This window comes from Pocillopora verrucosa, chromosome 14 (genome assembly GCF_036669915.1).
Source record: "Pocillopora verrucosa isolate sample1 chromosome 14, ASM3666991v2, whole genome shotgun sequence".
Classification (NCBI taxonomy): Eukaryota; Metazoa; Cnidaria; class Anthozoa; order Scleractinia; family Pocilloporidae; genus Pocillopora; species Pocillopora verrucosa.
Genome location: NC_089325.1, coordinates 13569365 through 13596852, shown reverse-complemented (window position 1 = coordinate 13596852; position 27488 = coordinate 13569365). Strand labels below are relative to the sequence as shown.

At 37.4% G+C, this 27488-nt stretch overlaps 3 protein-coding genes and 1 long non-coding RNA gene across 10 annotated transcripts in view; all 4 read left to right on the top strand.

Moving 5' to 3' along the window:
* Positions 1-20377, top strand: part of LOC131768528 (serine-rich adhesin for platelets) — a 44737-nt gene extending 24360 nt beyond the window's left edge. The window contains exons 1-7 of one of the 4 annotated variants that reach the window (XM_066161157.1): positions 15814-15932; positions 16873-17262; positions 17627-17719; positions 18143-18418; positions 18992-19025; positions 19426-19588; positions 19956-20288. In XM_066161157.1, coding sequence (XP_066017254.1) covers positions 15869-15932; positions 16873-17262; positions 17627-17719; positions 18143-18418; positions 18992-19025; positions 19426-19588; positions 19956-20153 — 1218 coding nt within the window. In that variant the 5' untranslated portion in view covers positions 15814-15868 and the 3' untranslated portion in view covers positions 20154-20288. Of the gene's footprint in view, positions 1-15813; positions 15933-16872; positions 17263-17626; positions 17720-18142; positions 18419-18991; positions 19026-19422; positions 19589-19955 lie in introns of those variants that run through there. The other 3 variants (XM_066161156.1, XM_066161159.1, XM_066161158.1) reach the window with 3 other exon arrangements.
* On the top strand, positions 1103-3299 carry LOC136278020 (uncharacterized). The gene is made up of 3 exons (XR_010716165.1): positions 1103-1854; positions 2157-2223; positions 2827-3299. It is a non-coding gene; the product is annotated as an uncharacterized lncRNA (long non-coding RNA).
* LOC131781239 (uncharacterized) lies at positions 3749-13311 on the top strand. Of its 3 annotated transcripts, none has more exons than XM_066161162.1 (7): positions 3749-3910; positions 8600-8989; positions 9270-9389; positions 9724-9897; positions 11069-11123; positions 11736-11892; positions 12246-13311. In XM_066161162.1, the coding sequence occupies exons 1-7, from the start codon at positions 3847-3849 to the stop codon at positions 12441-12443; spliced, it is 1158 nt and encodes a 385-aa protein (XP_066017259.1). In that variant the 5' UTR covers positions 3749-3846; the 3' UTR covers positions 12444-13311. The 3 variants fall into 3 exon arrangements, with proteins under 3 accessions (XP_066017259.1, XP_066017260.1, XP_066017258.1); XM_066161163.1 differs by lacking the exon at positions 3749-3910 and adding an exon at positions 6277-6376 and having other exon boundaries at positions 11739-11892; XM_066161161.1 differs by lacking the exon at positions 3749-3910 and adding an exon at positions 6277-6376.
* Positions 20378-20970: 593 nt separating the features above from the next.
* Positions 20971-26499, top strand: LOC131768532 (uncharacterized). 2 transcript variants are annotated; one of them, XM_066161165.1, is made up of 7 exons: positions 20971-21139; positions 22090-22479; positions 22904-22948; positions 23350-23535; positions 24105-24144; positions 24775-24940; positions 25286-26499. In XM_066161165.1, the coding sequence occupies exons 1-7, from the start codon at positions 21076-21078 to the stop codon at positions 25481-25483; spliced, it is 1089 nt and encodes a 362-aa protein (XP_066017262.1). In that variant the 5' UTR covers positions 20971-21075; the 3' UTR covers positions 25484-26499. The 2 variants fall into 2 exon arrangements, with proteins under 2 accessions (XP_066017262.1, XP_066017261.1); XM_066161164.1 differs by having other exon boundaries at positions 22856-22948.
* Positions 26500-27488: the final 989 nt, after the last annotated feature.

Genomic DNA, 27488 nt, shown 5'->3' with positions numbered 1-27488 from the left:
TGCTTCTTTGCTCATTGTTGATGTTGTTTTGTTTTTGTGTGTGTGGCAGAGTTTAAGGGATCTCTTTGCATTTGATATTGGTTTTCCTTGTTTTCGTTCTTTTGGACGCTTGAAGGTTGGACAGTCGGTAAAAACTTTTGTCTGATCATTCAGGAGCACTATTTAGGATAGGTATTCTTATCTCTTGATATATCATGATTAACGTCATCAGAAATATGAAAATACAGGCGCATCTAATCCAGGATCTTCAACAACTGTCTTCATACCAATCATGGTAATCATAGATGACAACAGCAGTTCATTCCCCACAGTAGTAATAATAGCCGCTTCTTCCTCAGCAGCAGTGTTCTTCGTAGTGTTGATCATTTCCATTACACTTATATTACTAAAACGAAGGAATCGTCAACGAAAAGGTAAATGCGTTCGATTTGTTGTAAAAAAATACGTATTATTACGCTTTCCAACCTGAAAATTGTTGCAATGATATGATTATTTAGACATCGCTAGCTCGTGGAAGCCATTTATTGGCTTTCTTTTACTCAGCAACATTCGTTGGGTCTGCGAAAAGAAAACTGAAGATTAACCTTAAAGTGGAATCAAAACAACGTTTTTTAGAAAAAATCATCCCTCCCCCCTCAGGTTTCCCTGTTAAACGTGATCGCACCAATCTAGTCTCCTGGATGGTTAAAACCAGTCCTCAGCATCTCTCCAAAGCTTAAACCCACACCTTGATCCGAAATCTTGAGCGCAAAAACCACTTTTGCTTCACGTCCAACCTAAAGAGTGCGCGTGTTACATTGAAGTTTACCTGTAAAAGAAAACCGTTAAATTTGAGTCGAATCTAGGTTCAAAGTTCATTGCTTGGAGGCGTTACTTTATTTTATAACCATAAAGAGTTATTAGGGCTATCGTCAGGTGGCCCATTTTTTCAAATTGTATTGAGCATTAATTTACTGCCTTACGATACAATTTTGAGACAATTTGAGACTATGAAATCATGATCCTTTTGTGAAAACCCATGATTTCTTTGAAGTTGGTCGCCCAAACATCATTTAGGAACAAAGGCACTTGTGAAAACAAATCTAGACCCAGTAAACAAAAGTGATATTTAGAGAGATATGTAAACAGCATCCATCACTTTCGTTAATGGGCAAGGCTTCCTCCCTTACCCACGAGCATGAGACAAAATGAGGAAATATCAACTCTGCATTAACCACGGCATTCGATGATCTCGAAAACAAAACCTCTCTCTGCGTTTTCGCTAATATGATTCCCATAGATTTTACAGAAGAGAAAATTTGTGAATTTCACAAGTGATCGAATGCCACTAAAGGCCGTAGCAAGAGATTGTCAAACCGAAGCTGCTCTTACATTTTCTATCTAGTCGACTTGATATCTTCCTAATTGCCTGATGAATATGGCAAGCTGTTCGCTGTTTTGTTTTTTGAACTTCTGTTTGTCTTACTGTTAGCAGTCAATGTATTTTCATTGTCAAATGCCATTGATAGCTAGCCTACTTTGTTTCCTGTTTCCTTTTTGTATGTTTATTTATGACCTGTCTCTACACAGAAATCAGCGCGACTTTCAAGACGGTTTGCCGTTGATTAATTTGAGTGGTTGTGCCCAACCTTGTTTTTCCGCGGGAAATGAAGCAAGGAATGAGAGGCTCCAAAATGAACCTTTCGTCCAACGGGAGGGTGTAAACAAAAAAAAATGAATGAAATTTTGTTTACCAATAAGACTGTCTATTTCGCAGACGCCTGAAGGGAATGATACACGAACATACGCGTCGCTTGATGAATCCAAAAGAGAAGCCAAAGACATTGAATATGATAATTTAATATCAGCTCATGGGTATGTTAATGCTTCACCATCAGAAAACGCGTCAAAAGCTATGGTGGATTGTTGGTTAGAAATTTAGCATTAGAGATGGAGTAAACCAAATTTTGATAGCGCTTAGATTTTGGTTGGAGTTTATTTCCTGGGTAGCAATGGAATCCACAGGTTTTCCTCCCTGCTCAAAACACCTTTGTACCGGCTTAAAATTCCGGTTGAAATCGTTCCTCTAATTAATAAATAGCTAAGCTAGATTTGCTTCCTCTTTTCTTTTTGTTTGTTTGTTTGTTTGTTTTTTATTAATTTTTTTATCTATTTAGACTTCAAGGTAAACCGTTCGTCCGACGGGAGGGTGTACATACCGCGCTGTGTGTAGAGCCAATGATGGTAATTACGCATAAAATGAATTAAAATCACCTAATGTTATCCCCGTATGATTTTTTAACATTAGATTACAAAAAATGCAATAAAATTTTTAAAAAAATCCGAAACGTCAAAGTGATTTCAAACTACCAGTTACATCTATCTATCTGTTCCTTTATATATCTAATTAAACATTGCAATTTCTCTGTGGAAACATCACATTATTGCAGTGGAGGTAGAGAGGTCTCATTTGGAAACAGGCATTACGTTTCAAAACCACTAGTTTAAACTTGTAGCTGTATTTATGCCAAGAGTCTATATCATTAGAAGATGTAGTAAATTAATTGCTTGATTGCAAGCACAATATGTCACAAAGACTTGAATAGAAATATCATTTAAATACATACTTGTTTCACACGATCAGGAGATAATGATTTTTACACTTGACACGATGTGATTATCGCTGGGTTGCGTTTATGGTTTCGTTCAATTTTGTTTATTGACAATGGAGAGTTTAGTCAAGCAAACAGAAATTTTCAAAGGAATCAAGAGTACAGTTCAATAGACCTTGTCTATCAAGTCGACAAAACCATCAGTTTTATCATAAATAAACTGGATATTTTGCAGGCTCCAGAAGGCGAAGGTTCCCGAATCTACACTTTTGCAGTGGAGGACGGCGACGTTGATTATGTGAATCAAATACCTAATCCTGTATATGTGAATCAAATGATAACAGAAATAATCTGTCTGGTTGATTTGTCTGATTGTCGTGTCGTATAAAATTTAGACAACGATTTCGATTCCCACATGGTGCGTTAGTACGTTCCCGTATAGTAGGTTTTTATAGGATCCATACCTAGAGAACGATCTAGTCTGTGTACAAAAATATAAATGAATAAATGACTGAGATAACCTAAGTGTTTTTGACCTCATTTATTAAATTTACATGCGAATCGTTGTAATTACTCATCCGTACAGAAAGATTCCCTTGATGGGTTCCGGTCCTCGTGTTTTCATTCCATCGATATGATTTTTATTAAAGTGATTAAGTAAATACTTTCAATTAAGAAATCAAAGTAAAAATATATGAATTTGAATGATCAAACGGCGTTAGCAGGGTGACAAGCGGATCGCTTCAAAAATGAATGCGAAACCAACGGCTGTTAACTTCTATCGAGCTAACTAGAAGACTACAGGCAATATGCACATAAGTTCATACAAAAATAATAGAGAGACAAAAGAATCTTGCGTTAATTTTTTTCCTTAATTGTGGCGTTCAGTTTTCTAGACAGTGCCTAACCCTGACGACCTCAATCCCGCCGGCAAAGCTTTTCAAGAACATTCCAAAAATATCCAACGCAATACACCCTGCTTATTTAAAATAAACCAGAACATCTAAAGGTAAAAGAGAAGCTGGCAGTAGAAATTTGTCTTGTTTTATCACTCAAAATTTCCCTTTTTAAATTCTCTTTCTCCGTTAAAATCAAGTTCCTTTTAAACTATTTTTAAGTGATCTCCTGTCAAACTTCTGCGATTCCTCTCAAGTTACACCTTGAATGACCAGAAATATGTTAATTGCTCGTTTGAGTGTAAATTTCACTTTCGTGGCATTTCAAACTCTCTCATTCAGAGCATAGGCCTAGGACGATGAATTTCGCGAAGATACATGTATGGATCGTGCTTGCAATTGATTTGTTACTGCCGAGAACTGGTAAGTGAAATGGAATTGAAAATAATCCTTGACTTCACGAGTTTTGTTGATGTACGTACGTGATTGATACTTAAGGATCAAATCTGCTATCTTACGCATCCAACGCTTTAAATTGCGAAATTCACCACCAAAAATGACTTGCTTACATAAAAAATGATTGGTGAATTATGTTTTGATCGTTTTTAAAGAAGAACTATCTCGCACTTTACCTAAACACACTTCACACTGTACAACAATGGTCGATTGGATTGAAAAGGAAGTAGAGGCTTCATTATGGAAATAGATCCATGTATTTTGATCTGTTGTAACGTGTTTGCTTTAAGTTCGACTTTCTCGAATTTGGAACTGTGAATTGCTTTCATTTAGTTTTCGCTATGGAGCTATACGTCTCATGTGCAGCTTGCTTTATTGTTTTAAAATGTCGTGCAACGATCGTTGTCGAACATGGCGTGACTATTTCGCCATCGATCAAATGTGATATCAAAATTTAATCTACTGCGAATTTTTATGATGAAAATGACTAACATACGCAGATATTATTGATATATTGCATTTTTACTATTCGGAAAGAAGACTTTTCACGCAGTTTGCCTTAACACAGTGCAAGCTGTACAACGATTGTCGATTGGAATGAAAAGAAAACACATGCATTATTGATCAAATTAAACGTGTCGTCCAGCAAACTAGACCAGCTTTCGTTAACACAGTGCAAACTTTACAACGATTGTACGTTGGAATGAAAAGGACACACATGCATTTTTGATCAAATTAAACGTGTCGTCCAGCAAACTCGACCAGCTTTCATTTAGTTGTCCCTATGAAGCGGGCGCCAAGAAAATCTGGATCGGATCATGTTAAGAGCTAATGTCAGCATTCATCAAACGAACAGCGGCAAGTCGCCCAAAGTTCGTTTTCCCTCCCACTTTCATTTTTTGTAGCCCAATATGTTCTAATAATTGTGGTGTAGTTTTTTTGTAAAAATTTATTTTAGTTTTCGAGAAATGACTTTTTTCGTCCGACCGCTCAAATATGCAAATTTTCACCGTGAATATTACCGGAGTTGTGTGACCTCATGTAACGAATGTACCAGACCTACGGTTTTTCTGTGAGCATAATCCTTTGTTTTATCATCTAAACTTAATCCCCTGTCGTTATTGAAGCTGGAAAAGAAATCTTTATTTTTTGATGAATATTTTTGTCCGACATACTTTCCTGAAAGGTTTTTCTAGATGTCATGCAAAGAGGAAAAAAAAACCACCTATTGGTATTTCGGAGGTTGATTCATCTTTGAATTTGTGTCACGCTTGTCACGCAACTGATATAATAAGTTAGAGAAGATATATAAACTGGAACTCAAATCTGGCTAGAATGTGGTAGAGCATAATAAACGTGATCATCGAAAAGGCTAATAAAATCATAAATAAACAAGGTAAGAGTGTTATGTTAGCCTTTTTTACAAATTGTAGTGATTTATGCCAATTAACAGTGGCGACAAGTAGGCGCACCATGTATATTTCATAGTCGCTATCAAGTAAATTTTGCCGGCCTTTGAGTTCGTCTCAAGATAGAACAACACAAATACACAAGGAAATTTTAACAGTAACTTTATAACCATCCTTTGGTCTTTTAAAAGCTTGAAGCTCAGTAGATTGTGTCATATCGGTCATTGTTAAAACTTTCTTTGTTTTGATGCTACTTTTCGACATAGGAAAAGTATGTCGGACAAAAATATTCAACAAAAAAAAAATTTCTTTGCCAGCTTCAATAACGACAGAGGATTAAGTTTAGAAGATAAAACAAAGGATTATGTTCACAGAAAGACCGTAGGTCTAATAAATTCGTTACATGAGGTCACACAACTCGGGTAATATTCACGGTGAAAATTTTTATATTTGAGTGGTCGAACGAAAAAAGTCATTTCTCGAAAACTAAAATATATTTTCGCAAAAAATCTACACCACAATTATTAGAACATATTGGGCTACAAAAAATGAAAGTGGGAGGAAAAACGAACTTTGGGCGACTTGCCACAATATTTCAAATTTGTTCGATGGATGCTGACATCGTCTCCTAAGTAAAATTAGAAATTGTGCGTTACAGGTCAAAAAAAAGTCTGCGTAATATAATCGAGCGCAGGCCCCACTGGGTTTTTTTTTTTAGCACAAAAACCTCACGGATCGGATCACGGATAAAAAAAAAAAAGAGTTTCTAAAATTGAAACAACCAAAACGTTTACAAAATAAAAAAAAAGGGGGGGAGGGGGGTGTGAAAAAATTAGATGATTTCCATGAAAATTAGAGATGCTGCTTAATAAGCCAAAATAGAGTTTGCGTGACATAATGGAGCCCAGGCTCATTTGAATATATATATTTTTTCTTTCTTCCTTGCCCCAAAATTCCATGTGGTCATTTTCCCTGCTGTGTCGAGGAGTGTTGTGGAGTAGCGCCAAAGGCAAGAGAGATCGAGGTACGTATCATTCTTCATTCAGGATAGGGGCATTGAGATTTTCGGTTTTGCGGTTTAAGCTATTTTTACATTGGTTTTTGCGGTTTTGCTGTTCATTTCGGTTTGCGGATTTTACGCAGTTTAGCATTTGGTTTTCGGTTTTCGTCAAAAATACAAACAGGTTTCCGGAATTGTTTTCGATTTATCCTCGATCTGAGCGGCAATTAAGCGCCTCCACTGACCTCGAACAGCCGCAAAACACAAATGTCATTGAGAGGAATGCGAAACAAACCAAATGTCACTGAAATAACTCCTAGTTGGTGAAATTTCGCAGCGCTCCGTGAGAGGTCAAGCGTGTTAGCACTCAGGTCGATCAGTTTGCGAACTATGGCTTACGCCTAATGCACCGGAAACGGAAGAAACGGAAGAAGCTCAAGGACCTTAAGAAGCAACTGTGGATTGTGTCGCGTTTTTCATAACTGACTGATGAAATAATACATTCCTCTCGCTTACCTTAGTCCACTGTGGCACTACACAACACTCCTCGACACAGCCATGGGGTTTTTGGGTGAAGAAAACAAAAACAAAAACAAAGAAACTCTCAGTGGTTCCTGCGCTTTATTATGTCACGCAGACTTTATTTTGGCTTGTGATGCAAAATCTATAATTGCAATTGACATGACCTAATCCGTGATCCGATCCGTGACCCGGTCCGTAATCCGATCCGATCCGTGATCAGGCCCGTGATCCGATCCGGTCCGATCCAGATTTTGTTGAAGCCGCTTTGAAGCTAAATGTCTCATGCTCCTCACGACAACTTGGTTAACATGGGTTAAGAATATTGAGTGATGATTGCTCATATTCCTGGCGTGACAAAATAACGTCATGCAGAAAGCAGCGTGTGATGATACCATCATCTCAAACATTTCAAGCGCGACGCGCGAAGGTCTAATGGATAAATTTGCAGTTTTGGTTTTTATCATAATTACCTTTGCGATGCTTACTTTTTTGACAAAAAGAATGTAAATTAGAAAGATTTTAGGAAGTATTGAATAGTACTGTTCATTGAATTGTAATCGCCTACTTTGCTAACGGACGTTTATCTGATGTGGTTGTCTCGCACCTAGGCCTTCCAAAGCCAGGCGGTTGTAAAACCCTACTTTCAGTTATACAGTAGGGTCTGGATATGAGATTACTGGCGTGTGTAGGGCGTGAGGTTGTGCTATAGCCGCGATTCTTCTGCTATTCCCTCTAAACCTAGATGACCGAGGTCTTCTTCAGACTGATGGTCTTTTTCGAATCAATAAGTCTTGCTTAAGACTACAGATAATTAACGAAAGAAAATAAATAAATACGTAATTACCTTATTGATTAATGCGTTAATAATGTCAGCGCCGAAGAAGTCAGTATTTATCTTTGCTTCGTTTTCATATTTATTTGTTTATTTATTGGTCTGTATATTTATGTTTTTGGGGGTACTTTTTGAGTTTCTCACAACAGATCATTACTAAATGATAAAACCAACCAGTACTCATTGAATTTGTATAGGGTAAGGTAAGTTTAGCATACTATTGCTGGAAATCCTACCCTCTTAGCATAGCATGGAGCAATTACGATTATTGATACTTCTCCCCTCCCTAGAGAGAATACAGTCCATAGTAGGATTACCCCCTCCCCTTCCCCCTCCCCCAATCGCTACATTTCGTCATGTAACTTTTTGTTCCTGTTAAACATAGTCTCTGTGATTGCCTACTTTGCTAGCGGACGTTTATCTGATCATGATGCAGTTATCTTGTACCTCGACTTTCGAAAGCCAGGCGGTTGAGGGCGGTTGTAAAACCCTACTTTCAGTTACACGGTAGGGTCTGGGTATGAGATTACTGGCGTGTGTATGGCGTGAGGTTGTGCTATTCTTGTGCTATTCCCTCTAAATCTAGATGACCGAGGTCTTCTTCAGACTGATGGTCTTTTTCGAGTCATTAAGTCTTGCTTAAGACTACAGATAATTAACGAAAGAAAATAAATAAATACATGGATAAATAAATACGTAATTACCTTATTGATCAATGCGTTAATAATGGTGGTGATCACCCGCATGTTCGGTTATAATGCTTGGCTTCAGAAAGTTCAGTCTGTAATCAATTCTCACTCACTCCCCTCCCTCCCTCCCCCTCCTGTTGTTGATTATTGATAGAACTTGAAACAACATATCTGCAATTTGTTTCGTTTTTTGTTTCTTTGTAGATGGAGAGAGGCTTTGTTCGTGTTATAGCTTTAATAACAAGACACGTGATTATCTGTGGCCACTAGCAAATGGTAACTGTAAACACCAAAACAAACACCTTGTGGTGATGGAAACAGAGCAGGAATGGGAATTTATCAAAAATGCGATTCAAAACCGAGAAGGCAGTAAACTTGGTGAATGGTTTATTGGTTTGGAGATGAATCTAACAATAGGAAATTGGACTTGGATCAATGGCAAACCTCTGACTATAGACAAATGGACAAGGTCAAATCCTGACCCAGCTGACTTTTACGGGCTGATTCATAAGGAATATCCAACTGGATATAAAGGATCTTTTAGCACCATTAGAGACAACATAGAAAGAGGATGGATTTGCGAGAAAGAATCAGGTACTGATCAGGACCAGATAAAAGAAACTATTTTAGCTGTATCAAAAATTATTATCATGCATGAATCTGAATTAACGATAGGCAGCCTTTTTCCTCCCTTTCCCCCGTTATACCAGCCCCTTTAAAAAAGCTCTATAGATAAATTATAGGAGAACCTCTCAGAAATGTATCGATTCGTAGCTGTGGCCAAGCCTAAAAACAATAAATTCTCACCCAATCGCAATGCCACCCCACAAATGTCTAGCTAGTGACAGTGTCAATTATCATGTTACTTTAACAGACAATTGTCAAGGGGACTGTTTCTTACATCATGTTCCGCAAAGCACCAGTCCTCCTGGAACAAAAGCTTTTACTACAAAAGCCAGGACATCAACAGAACAGAATATCACTGATGTATCAGGTTAATTTAAGAATATGTAAAGGAGCAACTTTCATGAAGTAGCCGAAGTTTGTATGTTTCGTTTTGAAATTTTGAAAACAAATCGAAACGGTCTCTATTTGTCTTTTTTTTTTTTCATTGTTTGGCTCGTCTTTTTGTCTGTTTTTTTACTTATCAGAAGAAAAAAGATTTGAACTCCCAGTGGTCAAGCTAAGCTTAAGCTAAAATCAATATTAAAAGCCAGGATCACCATCTAGGTTTAACTGTATCATGATCCATGTACATGTGAACAAAACTTTTAATACATTGATTTAAAATCTGGGGTCTTTAACAATTGTCTCCATCCTTACCACAGCGAAATCAACAGACAGAGCGAAATCAACAGACACCCCTACTACAGCGGATGACAAGAGCAGTTCTTCTCCCGCAGTAATGATAGTAGGCGCATCTTTGGGAGCAGTGCTCTTCGTAGCGTTGATTATTCTCATCATAGTCATTTTATTAAGACGAAAGAAACGTCAGGGAAAAGGTAAAGAGTCTGTAGATGTCGTAAAGATGAAACTATTATTATTCCCCAAATGAAAATAGTTTCTAATGATATAATGGTTCAGATATCATTTATGGGGCGAAACCTTGAACTAACCTTCTGTCTCTCAGAGTCTATCATTTTGCCTGCGAAAATCGAACTGGAGACTAACCACACTGTATAACTGAAGATTAGACAAGCCTTTTTTTTCTGTTTGTTTTCTGTTTGTTGTTGTTGCTGTTGTTTTCTTTTCTCAGGAAAATGTTATTGTTCCTTGGTTTCCAGATAATATTTATTGTATTTATTTTTTTTTTAATGGATCCCTGGTTTACACATGCTACATAAGCTCGTTCCCATAAAAGGTAAAATATCATTGCAGTTCCTCTATGACGTACATGTATCTCTGGAATGGTTTCATCATCAAAGTTGCAAAACTAGTCTCATTAATGGCCCTTATCTTCCCAGCCGTTATTTCCTTTTTCGACGTCGTCCTTATAAGCAATGTTGAATTGAAAACCAGCTTTTAATATGTATTATAACCTAGCTAGTAAATTTGTCCAATCAAATTCAATTGCGCGATCGCGCTCATGACGTCAGCAAACAAATCCCTCGAGAAAAAAAATTCCATCTGGTTGCAAATGTTATAAAACAATTGGTTCATAAGTCAGCTGTGCGTTCATCGAGATATGAAGCACTTGGGAAGTTTGGAGAGCACTCAAGAAGCTAGAGTTGCTCGAGGCGTAGCCGGGAGCAACTCTTACGTATCTTTCGTGCTCTCCAAACTTCCCAAGTGCTTCATATTTCTATGAACGCACAGCTGACTTATGAACCAATTGTTAAATAACTAGTTTAGGAAATGTTTGAAAAGAGGTTTCCCAATGATCATAAGTAAAAAAAAACAAAAAAACAAAAACAAAAAAACAAAAACAAAAAAACAAAAAAAAAACTAGGCTACATTTACATGTCCATAGTTTCAGAAACATCTTTGTTGTTGTTATTGTAGCCTCTGTTGCTGTCTGCTGAGAAAAAAAAAGTTTCTCTCTTTTTTTTATTCATTATTATTATTATTATTATTATTATTATTATTACATATGTATTACATCGCCATGGTTATTATTATAACCATGGCGATGTTTCGTGTGGTAAATAGTTTGTTTGTTTGTTTGTTTTAAAGATACAGAGAGCGCACTGCCCAAAGAGTCTTTACCGAAGATGTCAGCGCCGAGGAAGTCAGTATTTATCTTTGCTTCGTTTTCATGTTTATTTGTTTATTTATTGGTCTGTTTATTTATGTTTTTGGGGGTACTTTTTGAGTTTCTCACAACAGATCATTACCAAATGATAAAACCAACCAGTACACATTGAATTTGTATAGGGTAAGGTAAGTTCAGCATACTATTGCTGGAAATCCTACCCTCTTAGCATAGCATGGAGCAATTACGATTATTGATACTTCTCCCTTCCCTAGAGAGAACCCAGTTCATAGCAGGACTACCCCATCCCCTTCCCCCTCCCTTCCCCCTCCCCCAATCGCTACATTTCGTCATGTAACTTTTTGTTCCTGTTAACATAGTCTCTGTGTACCAATCAATACACCTGGGTGGAGAGGGACACTGCAAGGAACGACCCAAGTGTCCAAATTGTTTGAGACTGAAATAAAGGATCTTCTTGAGCATCGCGATGATTTTCAGAGCGGGGATGGCGTATACGTAGTGGTGAATCTGGTGATACACGTCGGTTGCGGTTATTGTTGGTTCTTGTCCTTGCTTTGTGGGTTTCTCTACAGAACCTCCCGTTTTGCTACCCCGCAAAAGCCAACATTCTCATTTTTTTTACCTAAGCAGCGAGAACGACCAATTAGGAGAAAGCCAATATGAATCCGTGAATCGAGTTGAAGCCGCAAAGCTTCTTGGGTCACCGAAAAGCAAGAATAATACTAGATTTCAACCAACACCGGAAAATTGTGAATATGCTGTTGTCAACAAGGCAAATAAGAAGGTGAGCAGTTAGCGTTGGAAGTATGGATGTAATTGAGACTCAGTGAAGTTTCAAGTTTTTGTTAGGACGATGGACTCTGATAAACATGACTTATGCAACAGATAAACAAACAGATTCTTTTACGTTTGCAAGCAGATTGGATAGAATTATGCACATGACTAACCCTGAAGAGAGTGAGATTATGGAATACATTGTTATCTAAGTAGGGCATCTGGATATTGATTTTCGCTAGAGCGAGGCTCTTTGCGCTGAGAAACTCTGTTACATGTAGCATCAGACCAAAAAAGGAAAAAAACAGAAATTTCGTATTCATTTTGATCAATGATTTTTTTTTTTTTCTGTGTTGATTCAAGCGAAAGCAGGGAGACCCTGTGTACGCTCAACTCGCCGAATTTGACCATGAAGTTGATGCCACCAAACCACCAAAACCACCTAGCTATGAGCCCACGGTATACGCTGATGTTGAAGTACCACCTCCCGAGTTGCCTGGTAGAGAGGATTCAGACTCCTCACAGCCAACGTATGCGAATCTTGAAACTACCGGTGTCTGAATGAAATAAATGTATGTTATTTCCCACCGGGAAGTCCTTATTGGGGAAAACTGTGCCCAAGTTCTTGGACACCGCAAGAGGCCATACACTAGATCCTCCGGGACGTGCCGTAGAAAGATTTAAATTAAATCTGGCGACTTGTGACGAAGGTCGTTGACCCAAAAAATGAATGCTTTCCCCCATTATCTGGTAATTGCCACCTTGGCAAGATTGTTGTTTATAGTATTGTAATCCGTGATCCTTGCTGGGGTTTTGATACTACGACAGAAAAACGACAAACATGGAATTGGTTCCTATTGGCTTTCTGTTCAAAATCCAACAGTAATTTTAGCCCTCTCTATTATAAGCGCGATTTACGAGCGGACTTGACTGAAACATTATCATAAGAGAGGCGTAAAATCCAACAAACAAGGTAACAAAATTTTACATTAAATAAGCGATGAATGAGCCAATTTAACCCCGATAAGTTTTAGGTGTCTTAGATTCCAATACTATGCTGCCTTGTAGCACCGACTTGTTCTGGTAATTTTGGCGAGCGAGTGCTCAGTATTTTTCTGAACGGAAACTAAGGCCTCCATCTTCGATTTTAATGGCAGCGGAAGGCTGGGTAGAGAAATAAAATTTTTACAAAGGGGGCGGTCGACGTTCAACAATAAGGAGAGGGGTAGGGGTGGAAAAGTGCCCCTACCCCTGCCGTCTACTCTAATTCCAATTCAAATATGGCCCGTCGGATGAACGATCGGGACCATATGACTAATATGACGCCTGCACTGCAGGCTATTGTAGAAGCGAGAAGTTCAGTCACCGCTTAATAACATATAAATTGTGAAAAAGGTAAAAAACGTTCTCTGGTTAAAAGGTTTTAAAATATGAGCTTTCGGCTATTATACTATAGCCTTTAACGAATGTAAAAAATATAAGCGCATGAATGGAAAAACATTTTCCATTCACGCGCTTATATGTTTTACATTCGTTAAAGGCCATAGTATAATAGCCGAAAGCTCATATTTTAAAACCTTTTAACCAGAGAACGTTTTTTACCTTTTTCACTATGTCATATCCTGGTTACAGTTCAATTTTTAAACATAAATTGTTTGATAAAATTTAGATAAATCCAACCGGATTTTCATTACTTCTGATTGACATGCAACTTAAGAAACTTTTCTCGTGTTTTCCCTTTATCCCGCGTGGTTTATTACACTGGTAAACCGATAGTAAAGTTTATTATTTAGATAGTGTGTTGAATATTAAAACGCGCTTGTATCTGCGTTGTTGCTTTTTATCTCTTTTCTTTTTTGTAATGGCGAGGAAATAAAGGAAAAACAAAAACAAAATCCCGTTTTCGTCGCGAAACTTTTCCCTGAATCCAAATGGGCTGCGAAACAATTTTAAGTTGAAAAGGGAAGCACAAAACCTAAGATTTATTTTCTAGGTATTATTTCTTTTTTCCTGATTAGGTTCAATAGCAACTGTGCTTTTGATAAGCCAAAATAATTCATTGTAATAAAAAAGTGCAGAACTGTCCGTTATTATTACCACTATATTCTCCCCCTTCCCCTCACTTCTAGCGGCGTTATTTGCATATGTATCCCACAATATTAATATTACCTAGGAGGCGACATAACAGGCTATCTATTTAGGGTGAAAACTATTCAAAATATCGCAACGTAACGAACTCGCTAATGGCCTGGGTAGAGGTTCCCTCATGTCTAACCACCTCCTCCCCCCTCCCATGTACCACGGTGGGGATATAAGACTGCATGTACTTCCGAGACTTGAAAACGAAAAGAGAAAAAAAGACTCTTTTAAATGAGTGCAATATTTTCGTCTCAAAGCAATTTATTTATTTTGTGATATCTTGATAGAAAGTGGATGCACAAAACCTCGCTCCCATATTTAGACGCTCTTTCAAGAACACCCCTCCCCCCTCTCTCCCCTCTCAAAATAATTGCCTAGACCTTTAATTTCATACTTATGGCACGGTATCTTCACGGAATCAGAAAAAATCCCCCTGTTAGTCAATAAAAGCCACAAGATTGCGCACACAGTGGGGTTTCCTTTAAAAGTCTTTTTTCCATTTCCGTCTAGAGTACATGTACTTAAATGCAAGTGATTTTAGAAATGTCAGTTAGATAAGCAGACCTATTAATTACACCGAGAACTTTTTACAACTTCCTCATTTTATACTTCCCTATCAATGTAACACAACGGACGTAATTGCACAAGACAATTTATCAACAAATTCTGTGTTAAAACCTTTGATATATTATAGAACAGATTTCCTTCACTGTGGTTGAAACTCTAAAGGAAACAAAGAAGTTGAACTACGAAAGACACAACTCATAAAACTGCCACACTATGAATACTTAATAAAGTCAATTTAGGTCACACCCTTTGATACAACCTGAATGGAGCTTGTTCACTGATAAAGCTTTCTAACGAATCACATCACCTGGCTTAAAAAAGTCATTGGATAATGAAATTTAGTATGACGTTCTTCGGTTTCAACATTACGGGAAGTTAAAATATCTCATTTTATTCCCGTAGAGTTGTGACTGAAAAAGAGGAACAATGTTAATTTTGAAAGAAAACACGTTTTTGGAAAATTTAAGATGGCTGTGAAGTCATTTTAATTCGTGCAGGATTTATAAGTTTGTGGTCGGTAAAACTAATGAAAAAAAGAAAGAATGAATTGATAAATGCTTGAGATGAAATAGGTATTTCTGACCTTATCTAACTTATAGAGTACCGGTAATCATGCATGCAGAAAGACTTCCTTGAAGGGTTCCAGCACCGTGTATTTCTTATAAAAAGAAATTTAGAAAATACATACAAATTGTGGCATCAAAATTAAAGATATTGATTTGAATGATCAAATAGTTTTATCCACACGATTGCCTTATCGGTTTAGAATCCATCCGAAACCAACTGCAGCTAAAATATATCACGCTATCTAAAAAGGCCACAGACCATATGCACATAAGTTCATACTTGAATAATAGAGAGAGAGAGAGGAAGAAGGATGGAGGAAAAATAATCTTAAGATGATTTTTTTATTTTCCTTTTTTGGTGGCGTAAAGTTTCTTAAACAATGCCTGACCCTGACGACCTCAATCCCGCCGGCAAAGCATTTCGAGAACATTCCAGAAATATCCAACACAATACACCCCTGGTTTACTTGAATTTAAAAATCCATTAATAATCTAAGGCTAAAGAGAAAAGCTAACATGAATCCTTTTTCTTTTTCTCATTCTAAAATTTTGATTAGCATTTTCCTTGAAGTGTGGTCTCTTGCCAAACTTCCGCTGTTTCCTCCCAAGTCACACCTTGACTGACCGGAAATTACGTCGAAATCTTAATTAGTCGTTCAAGCGTAACTTTCTCTTTCGTGGTGTATTAAACATCCTCATTCAAAGCTCTGAACGATGGATTTAGTGAAGGTATATGTATTGATACTTCTCGGAGTTGATTTGTTACTGTCGAGAACAGGTAAATGAGAGAGGAATATTTTATAATTCTAAAGTTCATGAAGTGCAAGTACTTAATCGAATGTCGAGTTTAATTATTTGGTTACTCGAGATCGTGGCGTTTTAGATTTATTATGAACGTCAGACTAACCCTGCACTTTACTTTTGAGTTGAATCAATAGAATATGGATTATTGAGTAAAAAATCTTGGGATAGAATGCGTTTTGATTGATTACGACGAAGGTTTTTTAGGACTTGTAAGCCGAGCGACAGACGAGGATGAAATAATTTGCAAAGAGAAGGAAGTGGCAGTTTGCGTGTTTAATTATTGATGATCAGATTTATGTATACTGTATAATGTTGGTTCAGCAATAATGTTAAATAACCCAATATCCTTCGCTAACTTTCATCCAGTTGTAGCTATAAAGCTGTTTGATTGCTTTGTATTCACCGCGACGGTACACTGATCTCCATGCAGTTGCGAAACGATTATAATATATAGTGTGACTAGCGTGACCGATGACGCCACGGTAAACTGCACCTTACATGCAACGTGTAACGCAACCCAGTCGTGTTGCATAGGAAAATTATACTGACTTTTACTGTTTTTAGTATATTGATGAAAAAAATTCAAAATTCAAAACTATGTGAATTAAAACGATTTGAGAGAGTCTTAGATAATGTGACTTTTAGCGCTCGTATTTCTTGCGGATGTGGATTAATTTAAAGAAGGTTGACATTTGGTCGCCATTCCTTTGATCTTCCTTCTATGTAAATTGGGTCCGCTTCAGAGGGGGGAATGATGATAATGATGATAACGATTTTCTCCAAGAAAACTCAAATACGATTTTCTGCTCGTAACAGTCAACCCAGTAAACAGTGCATTCTCTCACAGACACATAAAGACACAATTCACTGTCACTAATTATTAGTCTAACTTCATTGTTTTTGTGTTATTCTAGATGGAGAGGGGCTATGTTCGTGTTATGCCTTCAATAAAAGACAATGGCCATGGCCAAATGCAAGGGACTCCTGTAAATCCAACAATAAAACACTCGTAGTGATGGAATCAGAGCAGGAATGGCAATTTATTACAAATGAGATTCAAAATAAAACAGGCAACCCAAGTAATGAATGGTTAATAGGCTTGGAAAAAAATTCAAAAACGCAGAAATGGACTTGGATCAATGGTAAATCTGTGACTATTGACAAATGGTCTAATGTGGGCATCAATCCTGACCCAGCTGACTCTTACGGGCTGATTCATATGGAATATCCAAAGGGATCCAAAGGATCATTTAGTACCTTTAAAGGCGACGTACGAAGAGGATGGATTTGCGAAGAAGAAACAGGTATTGATCAGTACAAGAAAGAATAAAATATTTTTTGAATCGACCGCTGTTGTTATACACGAGTTTGAATTTTCTATAGGCTAACCTCACCCTCCCTTCCCCATCCTTTATCTCTCCTATGCCCACCCTACTCTTTTCCGAATGACCACCTTACCTCTGTTAGTCCATCACCATTAGGGGAACAGACTCCGTAATCCTAGCCGCATATTTACTTAAAGCCTTCTGAACTATAGGGAAGTGACATAGAAAATTTAACATTTATTCGAGGCATTGAGCTAGCTTGAGAAACAATACACTTCCTTGTTATCGGGATATCACTCGAGAAATCTATAGTGGCAGTGACAGTAGTTATGTTCTTGAACAGCTACCTGTAAAGGAATTTGTTTCGTCCACCCTGTTCTCACCAGCACAAGTCCTTCTGGAACATCAACTGAGACAAAAACTGTTACCACACAAGGTAAGACGTCAACTAAACAGGATATCACTGCTGTACTAGGCAAAATCATCGATCGATTGTTCATTTGAGGAAAATTACGTAAAAAAGCAATTCCCACTGATGTATAACGAAGTTTGTTTGTTTTGTTTTAAATTATTTTTGTTGTTTCGATTTGCTTTTGTCTTTTTTTTTGGTTTGTTTGTTTGTTTGTTTTTTTTCGTTTCGTCTGTTCGTCTGTTTTTTTAGCAAAGCAAAGTACATTTCTCTGAATTTTATAATAGTTTTCCTCGTTTGAAGGTTTCTTTTTCGTTTGTAAGCTTGAAGGTTGACAGTCAGTAAAGTTAGGATGAGGGCAGTCTAAATTGTACCGTGTTAACAATTAGGAACACTATTTAGGATAAATAAAAGACGGTTTAATGTCAATAATTAATGCTTTAATTCTAGGGTCTTCATCAACTGTCTCCACCCCTACTACGGCGAAATCAACAGACGAAGCGATATCAACAGAAGAAGTGAAATCAACAGACAAAGCGATATCAACAGACGAAGCGAAATCAACAGACAAATCGATGTCAACCGACAAAGTCATCATGGATGACAGCAGCAGCTCTTCCCCCTCAGTTGTAGTAGTGGCTGCATCTTTAGGAGCAGTGCTTTTTGTGGCGTTGATCATTCTTATTGCAGTCATAGTACTAAGGCGAAAAAAACGTCAGGGAAAAGGTAGAGTCTCCAAGCGTTGTAAGGATTAAACCATTATTATTATTTCACACATGAAAAAAAAATTGTCATCATATGATGATTTAGAATCTCTTCCTTCGAGGAGGTCACTTACTGTACTTCTGCCTCTCGGTGAAAATCACCGACTCTGTCAAACATTTTTCCGATGATATTTAGTTTTGACTGAATCCTTGGCTTATGAAGTCGAATATTGCTGTCGTACCAAAGTGACGTACATTTCATATGCCTGAAATGGAAATTGATTTCTCTTACCTTATATCAAAAGTCCATAACCAATTAATTACCGACTCTTCTTTTCTTTGTCATCTCGGTGCTCATAGGCGATATTGAATTGAAAACCAGCTTTGAATAATAGTAAGTAGTTTAATAAATGTTGAAACAATAGATTTTACGATGATCACAGGTAAAACACAAAAAAAGTGATGTAGGTTACACTTCTATGTCCATGATATCAAAAACATTATTTCCTTGTCGCTTTAGCCACTATTACTGTTTGCCAAGAAAAAAAAATGCGGTGCTAGAGAAGGTAATATTTCTTTTTTTTTTCCGATGAAGAAAGTGCTGCACCGAAGAAGTCAGCGCCGAAAAGGTCAGTATTTCTTGTTTGATTATTTGTTGTTCGTTAATTTTTTTTCCTCGAATGTTTCGAGTTTCTTACAACACATTATTGCCAAATGATAAAGCCGGCTGGTAGTTACTGAATTATACAGGGTAAGGTAGTGGTCTGTAGATACCAGTCAATACTCCTGGATGGAGAGAGCTATTGGAAGAGCTGAGTCTAAACCCTTAGCAAGGAGTTGTGTAAACATCATTAAACAAAATAACCTGCAATGGAAATGATTCTCAGAATGATACTCAAACGGTACTCATCACATGTTGCTGATAAACAAGACTACTCCACCACCACCCCCTCTCCTCGCTTTTTAAACAGACAATGAAGTAAACATTAGTTCTACATTAATCATGTCATTTTTCTTTTATTAAAGCAGTGAAAAAGACCACTTAGAAGGGAGCCAGTATGAATCTGTAAATCCAGTTGAAGCCGCAAAGCTTCTTAGGTCAGCCAACACCTCCCCCGATGTGAGTAAGACTAGGTACGAACCACCACCAGAAGATTGTGAATATGCCGTTGTCAACAAAGCAAACAAGAAGGTGAGCATTTAGCTTAAAACTTTGAAACGTAATTGAGATTGCATGTAGTTTTAAGTCAATTTCCACCAGAGCGATGGACTGTAATAAACGAGATATGTACAGCAGATGAAAGAAAAGATTCATGTAAGTAATACAAGCGCATTGGAAAGAATTGTGCACATGAAAAACATAATAAACATTCTAATCTAAGTAGGGAATCTAAATATTGATCTTTGCTAGATCGAGTCCTATTGCATTGAAATTCTGCTATAGGTGTCGTCTGCCAAAAAAAGAAAAAAAGGGGATCACCGCTATATCATAGACTTGTCTGTAGCATTATCGCCAGGTTGCGCATTTTTATTGATTATTCTTGTTACTTTTATTCAAGCGAAAGGAGGCAGACCTTGTGTACGCTCAACTTGCTGAATTTGACCATGAAACTGACTTTGCAAAGCCACCAAAACCACCCAGCTATGAGCCCACGGTATACGCTGATGTTGAAGAAATGCCTCCTGAGTTGCCTGGTAGAGAGGATCCAGACTCCTCACAGCCAACGTACGCAAATCTTGAAACGACTGGTGTCTGAATGAAAAAAAAAACAAAAACAAAAACAAAAACAAAAATGTAATAGATTTATGTTAAGATAATGGTGTTGGTTTGAACACACCCAGCTGCTGATGTCCAGTTTAGAGTACTATAAATGAATTTAAATAAAGTTTTCGCTAGATGGTATCGAGGAAAATTCGAGATATAATGTTCTAACTTAAGATACTAATTAGAGAAAGACAGAGAGAAACAGTACCGGTAATCAAGTATGCACAAAGATTCCTTTGAAGGGGTCCAGCCCCGTGTGTTTCTTATAAAAAAAAGTGATTTAGAAAATACATGTGAATTATGATATCAAAATTAAGCATATTGATTTGAATGATCGAATAGTTTTATCCAAACGATTATCTTATCGGTTTAGAATCCATCCGAAACCAACTGCAGCGAAAATATATTACTCTATCTAAAAGGCCACAGACCATATGCACATAAGTTCATGCTTGAGTAATAGAGAGAGAGAGGAAGAAGGATGGAGGAAAAATAACCTTGACTTGAATTTTTTTCCTTTCTACTGTGGCGTACAGTTTCTTAGACAATGCCTGACCCTGACGATCTCAATCTCGCCGGCGAAGTATTTAGATAACATTCCAGAAATATCCAACACAATACAGCCCTGCTTTACCTTAATTTAACCAGTACACTTTGTTTCTCCTTTAATAATATTAAGCTTAAGAGAAAAGCTGACATTAATAATTAGTGATGTTTTTCTCACTCTAAATTTTTCCCATTGCCTGTTCCTGATTTACATTTTCCTTGAAGCGTGATCTCTTGCCAAACTTCCGCTGTTTCCACCCAAGTCACACCTTGACTGACCGGAAATTGCGTCGAAATCTTAATTAGTAGTTCAAGCGCAACTTTCTCTCTCGTGGCGTAATAAACATCTTCGTCCGAAGCACTGAACAATGGATTTAGTGAATGTGTATGCATTGATAATTCTCGGAGTTGATTTGTTGCTGTCTAGAACAGGTAAATGAGAGAGGAATATTTGATAATTCTAGAGTTTATGAAATGCAAGCACTTAATCTAATGTCGAGTTTCATTATTTAGTTACTCGAGATCATGGCGTTTAAGATTTATTCTGAACGTTTAGACTGACCCAGCTCATTACTTTCGAGTTGAATCAATAAAAAATGAATTCTTAATTGAGGAATCTTGGGGCAGAAGGCGATTTGATTGATTACAACAGATATTTGTAAAGACTTGAAAGCCGAGCGACGGACTTGTATGAAACAAATTTGCAACGAGAAGGAAGTGGCAGTTTGCGTGTTTAAATCATTAATGATCAAACTTATGTATACTGCATAATATTGGCTTGGTAATCATGTTAAATAACCCAACATCCTCTAGTCGCTTTCATCCAGTTTAAGCTATAAAGCTGTTTGCTTTGTGTTCATCGCGACAGTACGCTGATTTTTATGAAGTTAAAAAACGATTGTAATATATAGCGTGACCGATTGACGTCACGGTAAACTCACATGACATGCAATGTGTAACGCAACTCAGGCATGTTGCATAGGAGAATTAATGAATTAGTACTGTGTACCGACTTTTACTTTATACACTATTTTTAGCATATTACGCTGCTTGCTTGTTGAAATGAAAACCATGTGAATGATAACGATTTTAGAGAGTCTAACATAATCTAACTTCTAGCGCCAGTCTTTCTTGTGTATGCGGGTTAAATTAAAGAAGTTTAAAATATGGTCGCTATTCCTCAGATCCTCCTTCTGTGTAAATTAGGTCCGCTTCAGAAGGGGTAAATGATGATGATGATAATAGCGACTGTCTCCAGGAAAACTCAAAATTGATTTTCTGCAGGTAAAAGTTACCCAGTAAACAATGCATTCTATCATAGGCACATAAAGACACATTTCACTAATTATTACTCTAACTTCTATGTAATTGTGTTATTCCAGATGGAGAGAGGCTATGTTCCTGTTATACCTTCAGTAAAAAACAATGGTCATGGTCAGATGCGAGGGGCTCCTGTAAAGCCAACAATAAAATACTGGCAGTGATGGAATCAGAGCAGGAATGGCAATTTATTACAAATGAGATTCAAAATAAAACAAGCAAGCCAAATAATGAATGGTTTATAGGCTTGGAAAAAAATTCAACAACAAACAGATGGACTTGGATCAATGGTAAATCTCTGACTATTGACAAATGGCATAAGGAGGTCAACAATCCAGACCCAGATGACTCTTACGGAATGATACATAAGGAATATCCAAAGGGATTTAAAGGATCATTAAGTACCGCTAGGGGCTACTTACAAAGAGGATGGATTTGCGAGGAAGAAACAGGTATTGATCAGTACCAGAACGAGTAAAGTATTTTTTTTAATCGACGGCCGTTGTTATACAAGAGTTTGAATTTTCTGTGGGCTAACCTCACCCTCCCTTCCCCGTCCTTTATCTTTCCTATCCCCATCCTACTCTTTCCGAAGGCCGCCACCGCGACCACCTTACCACTGATAGTCCATCACCATTAGGGGAACAGACTCCGTAATCCTAGCCGCATATTTACTTAAAGCCTTCTAAATTATAGGGAAGAGACATAGAAAATTTAACATTTGTTCGAGGCATTGAGCTAGCTTGAGAAACAATACACTTCCTTGTTATCTGGATATCACTCGAGAAACCTATAGTGGCAGTGACAGTAGTTATGTTTCTTGAACAGCTACCTGTCGAGGAATTTGTTTCATCCATCCTGTTCTCACCAGCACAGGTCCTTCTGGAACATCAACTGAGACAAAAGCTGTTACCACACAAGGTAAGACGTCAACTGAACAGGATATCACTGTTGTATTAGGCAAGATCATCGATCGCTTGTTCATTTGAGGATAATTACGTAAAAGAGCAATTCCCACTGAAGTATAACGAAGTTTGTTTGTTTTGTTTTAAATTATTTTTGTTTTGTTTCGATTTGCTTTTGTCTTTCTTTTTGGTTTGTTTGTTTGTTTGTTTTTTTCGTTTCGTCTGTTCGTCTGTTTTTTTAGCAAAGCAAATAGTTTTCCTCGTTTGAAGGTTTCTTTTTCGTTTGTAAGCTTGAAGGTTGACAGTCAGTGAAGTTAGGATGAGGGCGGTCTAAATTGTATAGTGTTAACAATTAGGAACACTATTTAGGATAAGTAAAAGACGGTTTAATGTCAATTATTAATGCTTTAATTCTAGGGTCTTCATCCACTGTCTCCACCCTAACTACAGCGAAATCAACAGCCAAAGTCATCATGGATGACAGCAGCAATTCTCCCCCCTCAATACTTATAGTAGCCACATCTTTAGGAGCAGTGCTTTTCGTGGCGTTGATCATTCTTATTGCAGTCATAATACTAAGGCGAAAAAAACGTCAGGGAAAAGGTAGAGAGTCTCCAAGCATTGTAAGGACTAAACCATTATTATTATTTCTCACATGAAAAAAATTGTCTTGATATGATGATTTAGAACCTCTTCCCACGAGGAGGCCAATTACTGTACTTCTGCCTCTCGGTGAGAATCACTGACGCTGTCAAAATGTCATTTTTCAAATGTTATTTTCTTTTGATTGAATCCTTGGCTTATGAAGTCGAATATTGCTGCAGTACCAAAGTGACGTACGTTTATATGCCTGGAATGGATATTGATTTCTCTTACCTTATATCAAAAGTTCATAACTGGTTAATTCCTGACTCTTCTTTTCTTTGTCATCTCGGTGCTCATAAAAGATATTGAATTGAAACCAGCTTTGAATACGTAGTAAGTAGTTTAACAAATGTTGAAACAATAGGTTTCACGATGATCGCAGGTAAAACACAAAAATGTGATGTAGGGTACACTTATATGTCCATGATATCAAAAACATTCTTTCTTTGTCGCTGTAGCCACTTATACTGTTTGCTAAGAAAAATAAATGTCGTGTGAAATAAGGTAATGTTTCCTTATTTTTTCAGATGAAGAAAGTGCTCCACCGAAGAAGTCAGCGCCCAAGAGGTAAGTATTTCTTGTTTGATTGTTTATTTGTTTTTCTTTTATTTGTTTATTTGTTTATTTGTTTTTGTTTTTGTTTGTTTGTTTGTTTTTTTTTCGAATGTTTCGACTTTCCTACAACACATTATTGCCAAATGATAAAGCCGGCTGGTAGTTACTGAATTATACAGGGTAAGGTAAGCTCAGCATAACAGCTTTTGCTGGAATTCCCATCCTTTCGTAGCATGGAGCAATCACGAGTATTGCTACTTTTCCCTTCCTTAAATAGAATGCCAGTCCATTGCAGGGTAACCCCTCCCCCCTTATATTTCGTCAGTTATCCTTGTTAAACGAGGTCTGTAGATACCAGTCAATACTCCTGGATGGAGAGAGCTATTGGAAGAGCTGAGTCTAAACCCTTAGCATGGAGTTGTGTAAAAATCATTAAACAAAATAACCTACAATGGAAATGATTCTCAGAATGATACTCAAACGGTACTCATCACTGTTGTTTATAAACAAGACTACTCCACCACCCCTCCCCCCTCTCCCTTTTTTTTTCTTTTTTTTTTTTTTTTTACCTCCGAGCATAACTGAAAATGATGAAGTATAAATTAGTCCTAATTTAATCAGATATTTTTTCTGTTATTAAAGCAGTGAAAAAGACCAATTAGGAGAGAGCCAGTATGCATCTGTAAATCCAGTTGAAGCCGCAAAGCTTCTTGGGTCAGCAAACACCACCCCCGATATGAGTGAGAATAGCCGCGAACCACCACCAGAAAATTGTGAATATGCTGTTGTCAACAAGGCAAACAAGAAGGTGAGCATTTAGCTTAAAACTTTGAAGCGTAATTGAGATTTCCACGAGAGTGATGGACTCTAATAAAAGAGACATGTACAGCAGATGAATGAATAGATTCATGTATGTGTACAAGCGCATTGGAAAGAATTGTGCTCATGAAAAACATGATAAACATTCTCATCTAAATAGGGAATCTAAATATTGATGTTGGTTAGATCGAGGCTCATTGCATTGAAATTCTGTTACATGTGTCGTCAGACAGAAAAAGAAAAAAAGGGGATCACCGCTATATCATACATTTGTCCGCAGCATTACCGCCTGGTTGCACATATTTATTGATTATTCTTATTACTTTTATTCAAGCGAAAGGAGGCAGACCTTGTGTATGCTCAACTGGCTGAATTTGACCATAAAACTGACTCTGCAAAGCCACCAAAACCACCCAAATATGAGCCCACGGTATACGCTGATGTTGAAGAAATGCCTCCTGAGTTGCCTGGTAGAGAGGATCCAGACTGCTCACAGCCAACGTACGCGAATCTTGAAACGACTGGCGTCTGAATGGAAAAAAAATGTAATAAATTTATGTTGAGATGGTGGTGTTGGTTTGTACACATCTAGCTGTTGATGTCCAGTTTAGAATGATATATACAAATACACTTAAATAAGGTTTTCGCTACAAGGTATCAAGGAAAATACGAGATATAATGTTCTATCTTATAAATTACTAAGGATAAAGAGATCTTCTATTAACATTTTCTGGCATAAATGTGAAGGGTTTATGTTAAGAGGTTGTATGAGACAAATTTCTGTCTTTTACCTAGCTTATAGGAGTAAGGATAACTCGCAGTCTGCAACTTGCAACTTAAACGTAATGACATATTGAATTTGTAGTTAATAATTGTTTTTTCCAAAAATAGCGTCGGACACAAGTTGGCGCCGATTTACCAATGTCTTGCAATCGAGAGAAAATAGATATCTTCCTTCATTGGCTGTTCTATCTTAGTGACTGAGCCGATAAGAGTTTTTAAAGAGTATTATGTATGCATTAAGTATTTTATTGAGAGAGATAACAATAGAAAAAAAATGATGATGGACTTATTGAGAAACAAGAATTTGTTCTGAGTGAACCCCGCACGAGGAACCGTTACGGCTGCTGCCTCATTAAATCTAAATCGCACACGCCCGGGTGCTTCGTTCCTGTTTTACGCAGTTTTGAATGGCTTGTGACCCCAAACAGATCAGACTTGAACGAAATTCGAACCTATGAATTACCTGCGTTACTGACGAAGCTTTCGTTTAGATAGGAACGATTTCTTTCCATATTTAGGGTCCAGTCCTTGTTCCTCTTCTTCAAAGAGGAGCGTGGGCTCATTTCCCGAACAGCAATTGGCTATCAACACTAGTGTGTCACGCAAGACGCTCCAAAGCTCCGTCCTCCGTCAGACGGTAACAAAAAGGATAAACGGCATCAAAGTGGATTTGAAGAGACCTTTTATATGAGTTCGCCTAACGTGCTAGGATAGTTACCGGGGCAATGTATAAGAAAATATACGACATTTTTTAAAAACATGTTTTGACAGTTCTTCTGTATATTTACTTAAATTCGTGGCGTATCTTCTGCTATCCAGACCTTTTAGCAATTTATGCGAGTGGAAAATTACACCCCGGCTACAGAACTGGGTTTTTCAACCCAATCACTCTTAATACGAGAACTCATTTCTCTGCGGTTACCAAGATGAAAGAAACGCGATCTTTTGATTTCGTAATTGCCAACCATGTTCCGGTGTTCACGATTTCAGGAAAAATTGGCCATCGCAACTGCCAAAATATCTGTCACGAAAAGACCAACCCTTTAATAACCATGTTTGCTTGCCTTTGCTGATCATCACAAAGGAGAGACAAGCGAGACAAAACCTTATAACTCGGCAGGTGAGCCAGGTTCGCTGAACTCAGACAAAGAGACCCCTGAAGTTTTATACTACTTTCTTTATCAACATTTACAATAATATTCACATGACACTATTAACGTAACACATGTCCAGCGTTTTAATTTATAAGAAGATCTCATCGGTGAGACGGAAGTTTTTGGTTCTATCCATCTGTTTCCGTCGCGTAAGTGAATGATACTTAGTACCCTCGTGTTCCCTCAGTTTAGACATATTTAGCTCAAAACACCAGGAAAATTTAAAAATTGATCTGCTGACAGTCGCAAGTCCTTTGTCATAAGAGTCGAAATGGAAAATGAAAACAAACTTGATACAGGAATGTGTGACTCGAAACTACGTAATCAAAGAGGATACCCACCCTATCCGGACGTCATTAATTCGATTAAAACCACTTCTTCAGAAAGGTTTATCATTTATATCCTTTATTCCATTGGTTTTTATTTTGTATTTCTTGATATCTATATTCCCCGCTTCTCAATGAGAGCTTGTATCCAAATTAGTGGATAACTTCAGCTAGTCGTTCCCACTAATCCTCGCATGTGCTGACTCGCTCTATTTTTGGGACTGATGACGCTTCAGTGAACAGGACATTAAACTTGATCTACTACCACGCCTTC

Coding starts and splice junctions, on each gene's coding strand:
- LOC131781239 (XM_066161161.1), top strand. CDS start 6,310: ATGTGGTCATTTTCCCTGCTGTGTCGAGGAGTGTTGTGGAGTAGCGCC. Junction 6,377..8,599: donor CAAAGGCAAGAGAGATCGAG/GTACGTATCATT, acceptor GTTTCTTTGTAG/ATGGAGAGAGGCTTTGTTCG. Junction 9,390..9,723: donor GAATATCACTGATGTATCAG/GTTAATTTAAGA, acceptor TCCTTACCACAG/CGAAATCAACAGACAGAGCG.
- LOC131768532 (XM_066161164.1), top strand. CDS start 21,076: ATGGATTTAGTGAATGTGTATGCATTGATAATTCTCGGAGTTGATTTG. Junction 22,480..22,855: donor GATTTGCGAGGAAGAAACAG/GTATTGATCAGT, acceptor TTTCTTGAACAG/CTACCTGTCGAGGAATTTGT. Junction 24,941..25,285: donor TCAACAAGGCAAACAAGAAG/GTGAGCATTTAG, acceptor CTTTTATTCAAG/CGAAAGGAGGCAGACCTTGT.